We start from the raw sequence: 18,482 nt of genomic DNA, 5'->3' as shown, positions 1-18,482 counted from the left end.
ATGGAGACACAGATATTCATACTATTTTCTTCAGGTATATATTGCTTGTGCATGTGTGTTTGTTTTTTTACATTTTCAAAAATAAAAGCTTTTTTAAAAATCAGATTGTTTCCCTGGAGTCATCAAGGCATCTAACTCTTCTCAGACAACTAAGTGAAAAGGCTTCTTCTTCTGTGCGCGAGAGGGGGTGGGTGGAGGTGGAAGAGGGTACAGGGGTACATGGTGATGGGGAAAAATAGTAATTATAAAATTAAAATTTTAAAGCAGGGCTTTTTTTCTTAGCTAATCCTATAATTGAGAATACCATCCTAAACATCTCTGTAATAAAAACCACCCAAACCCAGGCTTAGATTCTCAGTGAGACAGGAGATGCCCTACCTGCTGTCTCAGAAACTAGTACCCTGTCACTGTTAGGTGTCCAGTAGCCAGTCACCACTTGTTCTTTGCTAAGCTGGCAGGGACTTGCTGCATCTACTGCTCAGGATGCAAGCAGCCTGCAGCAAGGTAAGTCCCTGGTGAACCAGTGCTGAGTAAAGGAGTCTGTGGCAGTGCCTCCCTCCCTCCCAGACAGTCTCCTCCCTTGCCGCACTCTTTTTTTCCTGCGTCACAAACACAAAATGGAGTTAGCTAGAAACAAAAACAATCTGTCTAAAATGGCTGAATGCAGTAGGGAGTGCCAGGCAATAAAGCGCAGGGAAAGGGCACCCCCTGCTGTCCAACAGAGGGACCCCATTTTGCTGTCTTCGTTACTTTTGAGTATGTCAAAACAATCAATTCTACAGAGTCTACAGTCATTTTGTCATGAATCTTGATACTATGTTGAATTCTAAAAATCAAAGGATAGAAATTGAGGCACAAGAAGAAATAATTTTCAGTCTCTAAAGACCGAATAGTCAAGGCACCAAATCAGCATCCCAAGTCCAAGTTATCGCTTGGTTATGATTAGTAACAGTTTCTAAGGGCCCACAGGACGGAAGGGAGGTCCTTCTTCGCACAGTATTCCCCAACTTCAGTAATGAGCTAATGGCCCCCGGAGTCCCACAGTTATAGCCATCACTTCCCCAGGAATTCCTGTAGCAGGCTTCTCTCAATGAAGACCACAAACAGGAAACGGAGGCGTGGGGAGTAGCCTGACATCCTGGAAACTAAGTCCTTAAGAACTGCAGGTGGGAGTGAGTAAGGCAGGAAAAAGGACTCTGGTAGCTAAAGCCAGTTACATCTGCAGGGCTGAGGGTCAGGCTGAGCTACAAAGCAACTCCACCTAACCTTAATTTTCACTCACTCACTCACTCACTCAGGACCCAACCTCTGCCCAAGACAAAGCCTTCAGCATTTGTCCCCATTCGTCAGGGAACATAATCCTATGCTACACCTCCCTTGAGTAAGCCAAATGCCTTATGGCTAAAAGAGAACACATGAGAAAAGAGGAAAAAGCACAAACGTGTTTAAAATTCTGTGGGTCCAAGTCACCAGTGGTTTCCCCCACTTCAATGAAGCAGCACAATGTCCAGAAAGTGAGATAAGTGCCGTACATATAACACATACGAGCACAGAATCAAAATAGGAAGTTTAAAAAAAAGTGGACTCTGGTACCACTGTAGTCCTCTCTGAAGAAATAAGGCCTTTGCGGAAGAGTCCTAAATCTGCCCAACATCTCTAAAAAATTAGAACACTTAGTAAGATCCCTAGGAAATAACAAACTTTCTGTGAGGGCAACATAGCTCTGGAATCATGAAGTCCACCCAGCATACAATAAGCCATGTCTATTAAGCTCTACACGAGTTCTCTGATTCTGGGAAGACGACCGAACCAGAGGGCCCTACCATGTGCTAATGTAAGAAGCTGCCCACATGGAGGATTTCTACTTTATATTCTTCATAGCTGTAATAGACATGAGAGAAAAATTCAGCACCTCATACCCATTCGTAGGTATACACCATAGAAGGGAAAAACCTATAAACAGCAGGCCAAATGAACAGCTGTTATTTCTGCCCAAAGGTAACCAGATTCCCACCACTGGCCTCTTGGCCAAAACAGATTCCACAGAACTACACCAACATGGATGCGCAAGCTAAGGAGGGGTGGAGCAAACGGGTAGAAATGGATAAACCTGAAGGACAGGAACAAAGCCAGACAGAATCCAAAGTGACAAGAACCAAGTGCTAAGAGTTAGGAAGAGGGGGACACTTTGGGATTCGGAAAGGGTGGGGGCAAAGCAGTATTAGAAATCCAGGCACTTCACAAAGCATGGCTCATTCAGCCAGTATAGTCACTGAATTTCTCACAGTCACATTCCCAGCACACCCAGGAAGGTGACTCAATATGGGAGTAATAAAGAAGAGATCAGCTTTAGAGATCTGGGTGGGTAGCAACTGGAAGGACACACAATGCCCCGCGCAAGTCAGCAAAAGAGTAGGACAGGTTTATGCAAGGGAAAAGTAGGCTAGAGGGTAAGAAAAAAGGCATCAAATTAAGGTACTAGGAATAAAGCCCTTTCCATTCTCAAAAAATGGATCAGGATCTAAATAAGGTCCACACACTGCAACTGACTGACATGTTTAAAAATTCTATTTAAATCTGTATGTTCCCCTTGATCTCATTTTTTTACCTTGAGATCTATTTTTTTTTTTTTTTTAAGAAATCAGGACACTGATTTCTGTGAAAAGCAAAGCATACTGGAACAATGCCATGACAGTCCCCAGACGCAGGCACCTCAGGTTTCTCTAAACAAGCCTGCCTTCTTGCCACTCCCTTTCACTAAATGCTGGATTCTGAGTCCAAAAGATCTGGGGTCTAATTCTGGCTTGGTCTTCACTTGCTGTAAGATCTTAATAAGCAAAGGACGTATTAATTCTGTGCCTGCTATTTCTCAGTTATAAAATGAAGGTAACACCTATTAAGCAGCATTTTTTTAACAATTAGAAATAGGTGATAAGCTCCAACCATAGTCCCTGGCATTAAGTAGGCATTCTTGAGTAAGAAAGAATGAGAAGGCAAAATATCTTATCTTTTTCTAGGTGCTTGAGGCATTTTTAGTCTGTTCTGTCTCACCCACACCCACCTAAATACTGCAGATTTCTAAGCCATTCTCTGTAACAAAGGATCCTAGGAATACCCTCTGTTTTATTCAGGGGACTGGGAGGGGAATTAACAGTGTAAAAACTGAGCAAAGAGAACAGATGGAATAAACACCCAGCCCCCAGCCTGAGTCTGCAGATGCAGCTGCTGATTTTAGTCACACTGCTGTTTTTTTCCCTTCTTTGTTCCTAAGGTAGAAGCCAGGAAAGGGTGGGGAAAGGAGGGGGAGAAGGGGTGGAGATGAGGGGGACCGTCATCACTGTTACTGAAAGTCACCTGATGCTCTCCTCCAATCCCCAGTCTCTGACCTCACAATCTGGAACCTGAGCCAAAATAGCTCAACTGCGCTCACCCCGTGGCTGAAAAGAAAAATGCAAGCAGAAGAGGCAAAGAGGGACAACATTCTTCTTTAAGGGACTTTAGCAGTCTTTCTTGCCAAGGGGACATATACAGAGTGTCTTATATTCCAATCTAATAGGTACAAAAGAAAAGAGGCACTGCCTCTTAGAACACAGCTGGGATTACTGTAGGACTAGGAGGGGGGATGACTGCGTCCCACCTTGCATACATGGGGTTACCAAGCCCTGCTGTTGTATAACGGGGTTCCTGTACCCCAGGGAGCTGAGAGAACAAGTAGCCTTTTCAGTTGGAATCTGATTCATCAGCAGGCTGGCATCACTAGGGAGAGTGAGGTAAAAGACGCTATTACCTGATTTGTAAGGCTCCTGCTTTGTACTCTGCACACGTTAATTATAAGGTCCAAGTACTTCTAGAAAACCCCCTCTTTTCGAGCATCCTGGACCCTGGAAAATTTCCTCCTTAATCCCTTTGTCCGTCCCATCATAAAAATAAGATGACCACATTATAGAAAAATTGGAGAAAAAAAATCTAGCAAAAACTGTTATAGTTTTCTGGTAATATACCCTTCTAATCTTTTACTTCTGCATTTCTTTTCTGTAAAGCATGACTGCAGTAAAGGTTATACATAATTGTTTCCTGCTTTCCTACCTGGCACTGTACCACGAGCGTTCTTCCATATTGCTCTGAAGGAGATGGGCCAGAGTTGTAACACGGGACAGTTAAATGGTACTAAGTTCTAGAGCAATTACCTTCAGAACAAATACTGAGAAGCAAGAAAAAATTAGGTAGGTCATCCCTTTCCTCTCTATACCCCTTTATGAAGTAGTGGCCCTCTGGTAGTGATACAAAGCTCTGCTGCAGGGTATAACATTCCAGTGAACTAGCTAAGAGGTCTGGAAGGCCCCTTAGCAGAACTTTTCAAGTGTATTTTCCTCATACCACAATGCTGAAAGGCTCTAGAATGAGTTGCTGTATTTTTATAGAATTGGTGTGGGTCACTAACTGTTTAGTTGTGACATAAGAGAGTTTTCAGGGAAAACAGAGAAAAAGAAAGGACTCATGCATGCTGCGATGCAGTCAGATCAAATGGCTCATCGCAGCTACTGTTTCAAAAAGAGGATCGATTACGTCATCACTAGTTTTATCACAGTGTTCATTATAAAAGGAATACATGCTTTAGAAATTTTTTAAATGAGGAAAATTTCTAGGTACTGATATGAAAATTCTTCAGGATATAGACGGTAAAGAACAGTATAGATAGTATGTTACCTTTTGGTAAAGGAAGGGAGGATAATAATCTTATATTAGTATTTGCTTATAATTGCATTAAAAACAAAACAAAACACTGAAAGGATAACTAAGAAAGTAATAAAAATGGTAGCCTCTCTCGGAGAGGGGTGGGGAAGGATGAGATGGATGACAACAGGGTGGGAAGAGGCTTTTTTATAACTGTCTCGACTTGTGAACTCTCTATCCAGTGCTACCTCGGTTTTCGAATGTAATCTGTCCCAGAAGACCAAGTTCTGAAACTTTCGAAATCAAGGGATCCACAGAGGGATCAACAGCAGACAGCTGGGCCTCAGGATCTTGCCCTCAGCGGAAGCCATGTGGCATGTTCTACTTCCGAGGCATGTTCGAAAACCGAAGCATTTCCTTCTGGGTTTATGGCATTGATAAACCGAAATGTTTGTCAACGGAGACATTTGAAAACTGAAGCACCACTATATTACCTATGCCAAAAAACAGCTAATAGAGAGACTGAAAGAAAAGTCCAGAGGAAAACAATCTGTGGTGGAGATTCACTTAGTGCACCCTGAAAACTAGTCTGGCTGCTACTTTATGTTTGGAGGGAGATTTTCCCCCTATCAACAGAAAAGTAAGTTCAGACCCAACAACTCCCAGAGTGTAAGGAATCCTCATAACCGTGTTTTTTACTTCAGCAGCAGTTTGGGCTCCAGTCTGTAGCCAAAGAGCACTGGATCACTCTTCTGCTTATCCCAAAGCCTACCTCTGCTCTGAAATTTCCTGGAAACCCCATTCCTCCTCCTAATCATGTCTCTGATCCCTACCAACTCCAGGTCTCCACGGATAGAGAGTAACCAAGCTTAAGCAAGAGTTATGTCTGCACAGGCGCAACACTCTCCATCATGATCTGGACTTCCTCCAGTTTCTCATCAACTCCATCTCTGTTGTACAAGCCTGAGAGCCCTCTAATCACCTGCCCTCCATCCATCCTCTCCAGCCTGGTCAATCTCTAAGTAGGTCCCAGCTATTTCAGACTCCAGAGAACTCCTTCCAAACATCCTCCAAAGATGTCTATTGAGACCTAGCTGGGAAAATGGCAAGAAAAGAATTTTGCAGCAACAAGTGCCATCAAAATGTCAGTAGTCAGGAGACAATGTCAAATTGTTTCCAAAGTGATCTGGTATGACCTCCATAAAAATAAAGATAACACTTGTACAATATCTACTCTGACACAGACATAAAAATGTTATCACAATAAAAAGTAGAGAGCAGCTTCTGGACTATGGCAGGGAGGATAAGACAGCAAGCAGAAAATGGGAAAGAAATAAAAACTGAAGCAATGGGTCATCCCAGGTTAATATATCTATAGTAAAATCACATGGGATGCTTGTTAAAAATCCTTAACTGTATCCTTCTTCAGTCCTTGTAACTTGGACTCTCTGGACCTTTAACAAGCTCCTCATGTAATCCTTATGCGCACTACAGGTTGGAAATTACTGGTAGAAAAATACTGGGACTAACTGCATCAAGATGACAGAAATGTAGGCAATACAGACCCCCTATGAGATGATCTAAGTCTCAGACAATGCCATGTAAGAAATCAGGTCTGGAATATGCAGGTAATGGTAGGTGGTACCTTGGGTTTAAAAGATACAGTTTCAGTTGGGGCACATGTCCAGGCTGCAGGCTTGATCCCCAGATGGGAGTGCAAGAGGCAGCCGATCAATGACAACTCTCTCATCACTGATGTTTCTGTCTGTCTGTCTCTCTCCCATCCTCTCTCTGAAATCAATACAGATATATTTTTTAAAAAGATACAGTTTCAGTCTACATATGTCCAGAATAGTAATACAGGCACACACAAGTTTGAATAGCTACAAAGAGGCTCTAAACTGAGATTATCTTGGGATAATCAGGAGCCAACAAATGTCACCAAAGGGTTGACTGTACCAACCTTTCTGCACCAGCAAATACTATGCAGGATAGGCCAGGGAACTCCCTGAAGGAAATAAATTCAGTATAGTATCTCTGGGAAATTACCAGTATATAATCAGTGGATAGTTCTATTATGTGCCTGAAGTAGCTATTTGGTAGAAACTGAGACAAAGATGGGATTATGAATATGTATATAATGGGGTTATAAACATATGTATAATGAACTATCAAACTGGTAAAATATGATCCTCTATTTAAGTACTCTGATAGGAAAGGCTATGCTTTCATGAAGGTATCAGACTAAAACAAAAACAAAAACATTCTCCAGACTCAGGACTCCCAAAAGAACACTAAATTGCTCCTATTAAAAACACCAGCTGCTCGGGACAAGATGCTTTTGTAAAAGCTCAAGTATAGCTTCCTGTCTTAATTTTACTGATCAGTCCTCCAAATGACTTTCCAGACAGGCAGAGGGCAGCATACCAAGCAGTTTGTATTTGAAAACAACAGAGGTTGCCTCTCTCTAACGTGATTGCGTCACTGACAGACGTAACAATGACACATCTAAAATAGAAGAGATCCATGTGCCATCTGGTGGCGAAAAGGAGAAAGAGTCACTGCGGATAGATACATCAAATTCCTCCAGTTTAGAGGGAATCAAAGTTTAATTATTTTTATCTGATGACATTCTCCCTTAAATATCCACCAGTGTATAAAAAAATAAGAATGAAACTCAGACCAGAACAAACAAAACACAAGAACTTTTTAAAAAGCTGTCAAAACAAAAGAAAAATTTGAGATGATGACAACATCAGAGACAGCTTATGCAAGAAAAAAGAGAAAAAAAAAATATAGCAACAGAAGAAGCAGTTTAGAACTAACAGGTCTCTTTAGGTTCATCTATCTCATTTTACAGATGAGGAAAGAGTCAAGACATAAAGGAAACTCTAGTGCAATCTTATTAGTAGTCAGATGAAAACAAGATATCACTTTCCCCATCAGACATTACGATAAATTCTTATTTTTGGTGGAAGTGTAAATTGGTACAATCCTATACCTAGCAATTTGTGCTCAGAAATTTTATTTTTAAAAATTTACTGTGTAGAAATACAAGTATGCAGAGATAATTATAAAATGATATTTCCTGCAGCATTGCTTGTTATATAAAAAACTGGGAACTTAAATTCTCAGTAAGGAATCAGTTGTATAAATTTATATTATTCATTTGAAAGAACATAACTATCCATTAGAAATAACTACATAGATTTACATGTAATGATATCAAGAGATGCTGACGCATGTTAAGCAAAATGCAGAACAGTATATGCCACATGTAATCACACATTAAAAATCTGTGTATACCCTGACATTTCTATAATTTTATCTTTTAATTCCACTGCCCCTTAATTTTCCAATAAGGTTCTACTTGACAATTTCCCATATTTTCTCACCTGAATTAAAGGAGAAAAGGATCTTACCCATTCCTTTCTTAGATATGATTAACCACAGTAACTGTGGGGGAAAGAGGGAGGCTTTTTAAAATTTTATATTTTCAGTGTAGTCTATATATTTGTTGACATGAGGATATCACCATAATCCAGGTACTGGCTTTAGACAGGACCATTTAACAGAGAGGAAGACACAGAAAGTGGGTAAAAGTAATAGTGGAAGTCCATGGAATTCCTCTTCTGATTGTTTCAATTTTCTCAGTGATGGAGAAAGAAAACAGAAAATGAGGGAGGTGTTGGGCCTTTGAGGAGAGAAAAGGTGTGAAATAATCATTTAGGAGGGTAGGAAATTGAATGGACTAGAAATGTTTAATATCTGATTGCCCGGCAGCAACAAGAGCCAAGCAAAACTGCAAACGGAGCAGAGGGGGGCCAGGAGAAAAAATAGCCAGTGAGGTAGGAGACAGAGTAAGAACATTTGCTGTCCCGAGAGCCAAGTAAAGACAGTGCATCAAGGATGACCAGGGTATGTTTTTCTCCAGCCATGGTCACTTGCACAGCTACATGTACAGGGTGAATAGAGACGTGGAATTAACCAGGACTGTGGTCTTGTCAGTCGAGTATGCTAAAATGAGAGAGATAATTAAAGAAAGAAACAAAACAAAAAAACACCAAGGGAATGATTATGATGAACCATAGAATTTTAGCTTCGGGGCAAAAGACAGTGAAAGGTGGTGGGATAAATGAATCATAAGCCCCAGTGGAGCTGGAGTACGAGGTAAAAAAAAATAGGATGTGGGTGATGTGAAATTGAGATTGTGGAAGGGCTGCAGTTATTGACGCCTGACCATAGGACAGAATGGGTGACGTCGGGTCGAGGACAAGATCACTGGAAAAGGATAATTCAAGGAATTGCAAAGCTAGGAAAATGGCAGGATCATGACCCTTTTGTATAAAAATTGCTAAGAATTACGACAGAGGCAGTACTGGAGTATTGCACAGAGTGGCCAGAGCTACACTAATTGAGAAATGAGCAGTAAATTGGGGTGTTCACACTTGATAGCACCAAGAGAGGACATAATTTGATGGCATAAGATTCAAAATTATGGGTTTTTTTAGGAAAGAGAAAGGTAGGATGATCTGGAAGTAGCAATGAAGAATAAAAAGGACATCTACCCCATCTCCAGACCCAAGGAGTGAGGTTTACAGCGGTGGGGGGTGGGCCCACATAAGAGGCGCAAGAGGGGAAGCGGTGTCCAGGGAAGGCCAGGTCTCTGTTAGAGCATCAAGATGAAGCTGAGATAGGGGATTTTGCTAGTAATGGACTATGAATTCCAGAGGGCACAGAAGATGAGTTTCAAGAGTTCAGGTGGGATGGCAGGAGACAGAATAGGAGTTACACAGAATCTCATGGGGATTCAAGTATGGGAGGTGAGGATGACTTGTGAGTCTGGGGCTTCCTGTGGTGACATAAATCAAGATAAATGGCAAAATATTATATCCAGTGGATTCAAGGCAAATAGTGATGGCAAAGCTGGGAGCATACAGGGGCCTGTGAGGGGTAGTTTAGTTCTTCTTTCACACCACTGTAGAGAGGAGGCCATGACGTGAGGTGTGGCACTTACTCCCTACGCCTTGTAACCCCAAGTGATGGGGTAGATTTCCACTTATAAATTACAAGTACTATCTGATATTACGGAACCTCTTGACTTCTCTTGACCCTACTCAAATCCAAAAGAAGTTAGTAAATAAAAGACAAGAACCCTGACAAATGTTCACTTGAATAGCAACTCTTATCTTAATTCTATACACTTGAGAGGCATAAGGAGCTGACAGAACAGACATCTTTCTGCCAAAAGACTCACTGAGTAAGGCAAAGCATGATCAGCAATTACAAAATCTTGTTTATAGAGGTTCAAGTTTCAAAGGTTGTAAAAATTCACTAGGACATTTCCTGATAAGTTCCAACTGGGTAGGTGCCATGTAGTGGACAGAAGAGGATCACAGGGAAAAAGGAAAGATGCTGGGATCTTTTTTGGGAAAGAGATTGCTTCCCCACTAGAGGCTCCTGTTAAAGCCTGAACCATGAGAGTTCTGGGAGAGCAGCAGATAGGTAAACCTAGTCATAGCTGCCAACAGTTCTCACTTGTGGGACAACAGCATAAACCTTGGGATCTGGACCCACACAGTCAAATCCTAACTAGAATACTGTTATTGTTTATGAAATTCTCAGCTCTTGGTCAAGATCTTGCTTTTTAGCCAGAGTTCTTTCTAAATCACTGTCATTAACTACTTGGAGAACTGTTCTGATGCTCACAGTTCCCATAATGCACCTCATATTTTAACAGAGACCATCTAATGCTACATATTGTCTACTGCACAACTACTAAAGGTATTAGCTCTTGGATCTTAAGAATTCAAAAGGTTTTTGAAAGAAAGGAATAAACCTAAAAAGAACATCAGTTACCACTTACCATGCTGTTTCAAACATAACAGTTTTAATGGGATCATGTTATCAACAAAAGAGTTAGAAGGAAAGCAGAATGAAAAACTAGTTATCTTGTACATACTACAGAGATAAACCATGCTCCCTAGATGATGAAAAAAATTAACTACTGAGCATGTTCAAAAGGAATTAAAAAAGCAGAGTCAACAAAGAGATCATGATAAAAGACTCCTCCTTACTGATCACCACAAGGAAAGTGAGAAAGTGCTAGACATTTTATAGCACTGCCTATCAAATCTGAACTCAAAACAGTCTCTTGGCAATGAATAAATCAACTAAGTAAATTCCTGATTTACAGGAGGTCAAGAGTTCAGAAATAAGAGGGTAACCCTTGAGAGAAAAAAAATGTGTATGAGAACTTGTAGTATAAATTTGAGGACCATCCTCTCTTAGCTCTTCTCTTAAAAAAAGGTGCGTGCCTTCTTGAACCTTAATGAAGCAGTGGCTGAAGGCCTTTAACTATAGGAGGCAGATGTGAAGGATAAGGTGGATGTTTTCTTTAATGTCCATTCCTGGAGAAGCTGGCAGGAATATGGGAGCTTTTAGGTAGAAGTAAAATATAAGGGGGATACAGCCATGTTTTACAAATAGCAGACTTGTGTTTAGCAAGCGAGAGAGGAAATAATGCAACATTATGAAAACCTAGTGTCCAAATAACTTCCTCACTGAGACTGGCAACTACTGGGCTAAAATCATCTAAGCAGGACTTCTACTAGAATTAGATAAGCATGTCTATGTCTCAAAATGGATTAGTTTTGCTACAGTTGAATATACTGTAATCAGAGCACGGCTCCTTCTCTTCAGCCCTAAATATCCGTTAGCTCACTTTCCCTAAACTAATGCTGCTCCTTTTCTGTACTCCTAAGGGTCACTGTCAATTGAAGGACATCTGTGCCTGAAAGAATGAAGTGGTTGAGGAAGCCAGTGTATCCCTTCTTCCAGCTTTTGTCTGGATCTACGCTTTCAGAAGCTCTCAAGGAAGAGACATGGGGAAGCAGAGAGCTAGAGCAAGGACTTTGGAGTCACACAGTCTGCAGTGTGAACCCTGGCTCTGGCATGTACTATCATTGCCTTGAAAAAGTTTTTAACCCACGTCTCTACTTCTTTATCTGAAGATGGAATATTTATAGAGTAGTGAGTACTTATCTGTCATTTAATTATATCATCAATATTAAGACTATGAATGAGAGACTTGGTAACTAAAACTGGTTATTAACTTGAAAAAAATTAAGCAGCAATGTTCTAAAATGTTGTAACGGATATGTTTAAAGTACCAGAAGCAAAGTAAACCTTGCTTTCACACTGGCCTCTGAAGTTTCTAGAACCTGAAATTCCTTACCTGATAAAAACCTAAACTCTAAAAAGACAAGTCTTTTTTATGAAAGTGTTCTTTTTTGGACATGTTGTAAGGAAGGGGGCCACTTGGGAACTGTCTGTATTGAGTATGCCAGCCTGTGCACCAAGAGAGGGAAGCTCAAAACTGCATCAGGAAAGACAACACAAGTTAGTTACCCCAATCACAGTGGGTGTTACACATGGCATTGGGTCCATATGCAGCACTTCTATCTGCCACCTGATGCCCAAGCATACAATATCAAAGCAACTATTCTGTCCCCAAGAAACACACCTTAGAACAAGCCCCTTCAAATACTGCTTGTATCACCACAGATTTACAAAGTGACTCAAAGAAAAAGAAAGCAAGAAAACGTAGACGAGAAAGATAAATCAGACAATACTGAAGTCAGTAAAGCACTGAAAATCCCAAGAAGAAACAATCTGGTAAAGGGAGAAGTGTTTGTTCCTTGGAGGAAAATGGTTGAAAACATAGATGTAGTAGCATGGCTGACGAGAGCAAGAAGGCTTTGTTGCATCTGAGTGTTACACATAACTATTAGAGGGGTAAACAGTTGATTTTACTTATGACTATAGTTGACAGGAAAAAAATCTCTTCTATGAATTTCTTAAAATGACTAAGATTTAGGATGTCTGGAAAATTGCTCATGATTTTAAAATGTTCAAGAAAACCTTCTCTAGTGCTTTGCAATGAAAATACAGGGAAATTAAGACAGTGTGCCAATTTAACACCTGAAAGTCCTACCTAAAAGTAAAGATATTTAAAGACTAGAATAAAATAAAGACCAGTCAGAAATTTCCTTCCTCAAAACAGCAGCAATCTAGTGATGATTATTACTACATGAAAATCAATACCGTCACTAAACGAAATTGACAAATTCATGTTTACTCTTTTCAGATTAAGATACAGAGATATCTAAGAATTTAAGTGGGGGGGGGGGAGCCACAGCTGTTAGGAAGTTAGAATCTTTGATAAACAGAAAGTAGTTTCCGGGGCCAAAGTTAAGAGCTGAAGGGGCATTAAAACATTTGATTACAAGGTTGAAAATAACAAAAGATGCAATAGGTCTTGGTTGGGTATTTTAAAACACTACAGACCAATTTACGGTAGGAATCTAATGCAAAGGAAAACCTCTAAGCTGCGGGAAACCCCACTACAATCAATGAAAAGAGAAATGTACATGATAAAAGAAGGGGAGGGGGGAGGAGAGAGCCCAGGCAGTGTTACCTGCAGTAGCACTAGCAGACCAGTCACAAGAAAGGGACTCGTGTCAGAGGCCAACACAGGGATAGATTCTGTGAACTTGAAAATTAGCAAATCATTTTATTTTGACTTTCCCTGTGAATTAGTCTTTGTTGATGTACTATAGTAGTGTAAGTGATCATTATCACAGCATTTTTAATTAAGAAGGTAGAAGTAATTCCCTGAGCTGGACTTTAGTTTGAAAGGTGATAGTTCTCTTAGAAGACAAAGTATTTTTGCCATGAAAGCTAGGGCAAAGCTAAGACAGGCCTGAGCACTGTGATCTTACACTTCTAGATACCCACATGTAACGAAGGGCCACGAAAGGCACCTAGCAATCTCTTAGGCTCCTTATTAGAACAAAGTGTAGTCTGGTCCCATTACAGTATTTAAAAAAATAATAATAATTGTCTTTAAAAATGCTTATTTACTGGGCAGGGGGGTGGGAGGAAATGCTCCAAAGTTGGAGCATTTCATCACTAGGGTCATAATAAACCTCTAAATAAACAGAAAAGCTAGGAGAAGGTGAAAATATAAAATTATCACAAGGCATATTAAGGGAGCACAAAAAAACACAAGAATTAGGGAGTAAAAAAGAGAGCAAAAAAGATGAGCAATTCTAAAATAAAGGTGAAGATATGAAGATGAAAAAAAGCAAGAATTTATTTTAAAAAAGCAGACAAGAATTTATATTTTAAAAAACACACAAAACAGACCAAAAGTCAAGACTCCTGGGTCTGGTCATATAACCTTGGGCAAGCTACCTAACTATTCAATTCATATATTCTAAGAGTGGAGAGAATACACATCCTGCCTGTCTCATAAGGCTTCTTTGCAGGTCAAATAGGGTAAAGCAATGTTTGAAAATTGTAAAGACAACACAAATGTAAGATGATGATATTATTACTTAATTTGTCCCTCATCTTCCAAAGAAAGAATAAGTATATGGTAGCTTAATTTTCTCCCCTGTTAGTTAACATCACAGCTACTGGTCCTCCTATACTCTAAAAAAACACACACACACAAAAAAAACCTAACAAAGGAGAGATCAAACCCCGCCCCCCCCCCCCCCCCCCCCCGATCTCTAGTCTCAGTTTTCTAAAGAGAAATTCTTTTACATCTGTTTCATTTTTTCTCTAACATTCAAGAGACCCAAATAAAAGGCTCTTCTACAATCTTACCTTTTGATGCTGCAGGAGCAAAGGGCCAGGAAGGAGAAAAGCACCAGATATTGGGGGGAAAATGGAAGAAAGAGAAAGAATCATACATGGTTCGTTGTTATTGTAGATAGTCATTGAACCACCTGACCTATAAAGGCTCTGCCCAACCCTTATCAATTATGTATGTAGGTCTGGAGATAGTACCACAAAGGCAGTACCAGAACTGGTTCAAGAGCATATCAAAATGGGCCCAGATTGAGCTTTCACCTTACTCTCATATCCCCACAAGTTATAATGATGTAAAATGCCTGCATGCAAAAAAAATCAAAAAAACCTGGGGGGAAAATACCCACCTACATGCAACTGTTCTCTTTCCCAAACTCAGCATCCCCAGAATATAAACCCCACCTCTCTTCAACCCTCACCCAAAGGATATTCTAAATCCTACACTGGCCCTTTGCATGAAAGAGGAAGGGACTCACCCTTGGTCTGGGCAGAGAAGGCATGTGTAAGTTTGGCAAAAAGTTCACTGTTCTCAAAGCGGTCCTCCTTCACCTTGGTCCAGAAGCAGTCCTGGGAAAGGTCCTCAGCGACAAACTGTGGATACAGGCAGGTGTTTAGAGTTCCTAAGCTGAGCTCTGTACCTTCCGTCCTAGAAAACCGGTTAAGGTGCGAGAGATGGCTGGCCAGTTATTAGCACCATCACACCAGAATCAGGCTGACCTTCCACACAGACAGCAGCTGTGCTCTTCACGATGAAATCAGATGATGCTTCAGTGCATGTGCTGATGATTATTCAAATTATGCTTTGTACCCTCCTCCTAACCTCAAGTCCACTAGTTTTAGAAGCACTAGGCTTTATTTTCACATCTGCTCTTGTTCTACATTAAATATTTTCCCATCAGTTTGGTTAACTGTGCCAAATTTGTTCATTTTATAATTCCTAAACTCTATTTTAACTTGGTTTCTGGAAGCAAAAGGCTGATGCAGAATCACAGGGGTCTCAAACACGTAGTGGGAACAGTACTGTGCTACGCAAACATACCCAGAACAACTCATTTACTAGAGAGTGGAGGTAGGGGCTGTATCCATAAATTCATTACTTGAGATCAGCAAAATGATCAGTAGCTTGCAGATTGGTGAAACAACTATTGTCAAACTGTGTGTTACCCTGGCACTCATATTCTCAAAGGCCAAAAATACTAACTTAAGTTTAGGTTTTGTAGCAGAGTTTGGGCTCAAAGAACTCTCCAAAGTGATGTCTAGCATATAGGAGATGCTAATACCTGCCGAATACACATATGCATGAGGGGCAGTAAACACAGAAAGATGTGAGCCACAAGAAGGGGAAGGCCAACCATGCGCGAAGTACAAAGTAGGAGAGTGAAGTGGTCTCTGCAGATGTACTGATGAAGAAATGGACAAAAATTCTCACCTTGGACCAGTTTGGCCTCCGGAGCTGCACCTCTGGCTTATAAAGCTTCTTTGGGGTTAATCCATATGGCAGAACTGGGGCTGCAGGAACTCCAAATCCAAAAGGGGGAGGAGGAGGCATACCCATTCCAGGTGGAGGTGGAGGAATACCAGGGCCTCCAGGAAATGGAGGGGGTGGGGGGATTCCTGGACCACCAGGAAGAGGGGGAGGGGGAGGCAGCATTCCTGGTCCTCCAGGCAAGGGAGGAGGAGGTGGGGGGATGCCAGCACCCCCAGGCAAAGGAGGGGGTGGGGGGATGCCAGCACCCCCAGGCAAAGGAGGAGGTGGGGGGATGGCAGAACACCCAGGCAAAGGAGGGGGTGGGGGGATGGCAGCCTCCCCAGGCAAAGGAGGGGGTGGGGGAATGGCAGCCTCCCCAGGCAAAGGAGGGGGTGGGGGGATGGCAGCCTCCCCAGGCAAAGGAGGGGGTGGGGGAATGGCAGCCTCCCCAGGCAAAGGAGGTGATTGGGGGGTATAAACACCACCAGGTAAAGGCGGAGGAGGTGGTGGAGGAGGAAGAATGGTACCACCCCCAGGAAGAGGAGGTGGGGGTGGAATAACAGTGCCAGAGTCGCCAGGTAAAGGAGGGGCAGGGGGAACAGTAGCACTGCTGGGAGGGGCTACAGCAGTAACAGCAGCGGAGAGAGAAGCCATTTCTTTCTTGGCATCTTCCAGCTCCTTGGACAGCTTGGCAACCTAGAAAAACAACATCAATGAGAGTATACTTCTCACCCCACCTCAGGGACAACTGTGGCTTGAAGGGACCTAAGAAATTACTTAATCCCAACTTCTCATTTTATACATGAAGGGTGTGAAAGGAGACAGACATGAAATGATTCAACTAAAGTCACATAGCTATTTAGTGACAAGGTGAAATTCAAGTTCAGGTCTTCATGTTCTTAGTTCAGCACGCTTTGCATTAAAAAGGGAACTTCAACATTTATGTTAAACTCTCCCTTTGATTAGAAAATACAAAGATCAAGTAAATCAAATATTCTAGTAACATAATTAACACATGTACTATACAGGTAATTATATAATCACATAAGTGATCAAGTTTATCAGATATCACAGATCATTCAAATATTTGTAACTGCAGAGAGAGTGTATAAGGACAAATCTCTCCAGAGATGACAAATAGGAGAAAACAAACAAATATGAGAACAATTTATTTAGTTTCTACTCCTAAATTTATTAGAAGAGTATCATCTTTATTTCTTGGTAGTACTGCGACTTATTTTATTCTGTTGTTCAGTATTTTTCAAATTTTCCATCTTATGTATTACTTATCCCCAAAACAAAACAAGCAAACAAATGAAAAAAGTAAAAGATTTTAAAAATATACACTATCTGAATAGATTACCTACTAGTAGCTGAACCCTCCCTAGGAGTAAGATGACTCCTGCTACAAGACAGGCTCATCCTGCGGTTGCTGATGGCAGCTGCCGGTCCCTCTGCCTTCCCAGTGCGGTCCCTCTGCCTTCCCAGTGCGGACGTTACCTCTCCTGTGAGCTGAGACACCTCTGCCTCCAGGTCCTGTTTCTCTGTAGCCACCTGCTGCTTCTCAGAACCCAGTGCATCCTTTTCTCCCTGAAGATCCTGGAGCTTCTGCTCGAAGTCACTTTCCATCTTTTTCATTTCCACCTGTAGCTCATGTCGGGCTGTTAGCTCTAAGTCCAGCTAAAGGAGAAAGGAAGCAGGCCTCCAGTAAGCTATCTCAGCAAGAAGCACAGCGCTATTTCCACAATTTACTGTTTTGTGCCAATCTTTGATCTACAGAGATCACTGACCCAGGGACTGCCTGGGAGGAAAAGAGCACCATGATTTTGACCTGAAAATCATGGATAAAGGAGGGAGGAATTAGGGACCATTTCCATAGTTAATCTATTTTTGGAGTTATAATATAAAACCCCCCTCCCCCACAAACTTAAGATTTTAAAGGCATTTAACCAGGACAGCCATGGCATATAATCCCAGTAGTCTCTAGGATCAAAACCTATCAACTGCAAAAGTCATCCTTAGCAACTGAAGAAAAAAGGGGAATTCAGACATATTACAGTTCCTATTGTTCCAGGGATAAGAGGCCTGAGGTGCCACGTAAATCTCAGGGTGCTTCAGTATTATATGAGTGACATCTGTCTTTCCTGTCCTGCCCAGGGCTCCAAGAACTGTGCAAACTCACACTAACTAGCTCTTCATGATCACATTCACATCACTTTTTCCACTGGGTAACCTACACCAGAAAGTTTCCCCCAGGAACTGCTATTGTGTGCTGAATGCTTGCAAAATATCTCAGGTATGTTTCACATGTTAGAAATACCAGAATCCTTACCAGGGGTGGGGAACCTTTTTTCTGCCAAGGGCAGAAAATATCCATTTAGATATTTATAGCATCATTCTCGGGCCATACAAAATTATCAACTTAAAAATTAGGTATAAAAAAAGCTCCTAGATTTACTGAATTTCAAGTTCCACTTGCAGTTGCCTTGGCAGGGCCAGACCAAATGATTTCATATATGGCCCATGGGCTGGACATTCCCCATCCCTGCCTCAGACAATGAATGGTATACCATGATTAAAAAAAATTTTTTTTTAATTTCTCACACGCACCTTTTTTTCCAGCTCTGTAGCTTTGGCTTCAGATTTCTCTACCTTTGTTTTATCAATCATTTGATCTGAA

General features: G+C 41.3%; 1 protein-coding gene across 2 annotated transcripts in view; it reads right to left on the bottom strand.

The window, feature by feature from the left end:
• Positions 1-18,482, bottom strand: part of DIAPH1 (diaphanous related formin 1) — a 90,353-nt gene that overhangs the window by 34,198 nt on the left and 37,673 nt on the right. For both annotated transcript variants that reach the window (XM_081134794.1, XM_081134795.1), the window contains 4 exons: positions 18,413-18,477; positions 17,303-17,482; positions 15,764-16,498; positions 14,811-14,925 (listed from right to left, as the gene is read on the bottom strand). In XM_081134794.1, the coding sequence (XP_080990920.1) occupies positions 14,811-14,925; positions 15,764-16,498; positions 17,303-17,482; positions 18,413-18,477 (1,095 nt within the window). The remainder of the gene's footprint in view (positions 1-14,810; positions 14,926-15,763; positions 16,499-17,302; positions 17,483-18,412; positions 18,478-18,482) is intronic.

Source organism: Miniopterus schreibersii (genome assembly GCF_964146895.1).
Source record: "Miniopterus schreibersii genome assembly, chromosome: 4".
NCBI lineage: Eukaryota > Metazoa > Chordata > Mammalia > Chiroptera > Miniopteridae > Miniopterus > Miniopterus schreibersii.
The sequence above is the reverse complement of the archived record's forward strand: the minus strand, read 5'-3'. Positions and strand labels throughout refer to the sequence as shown.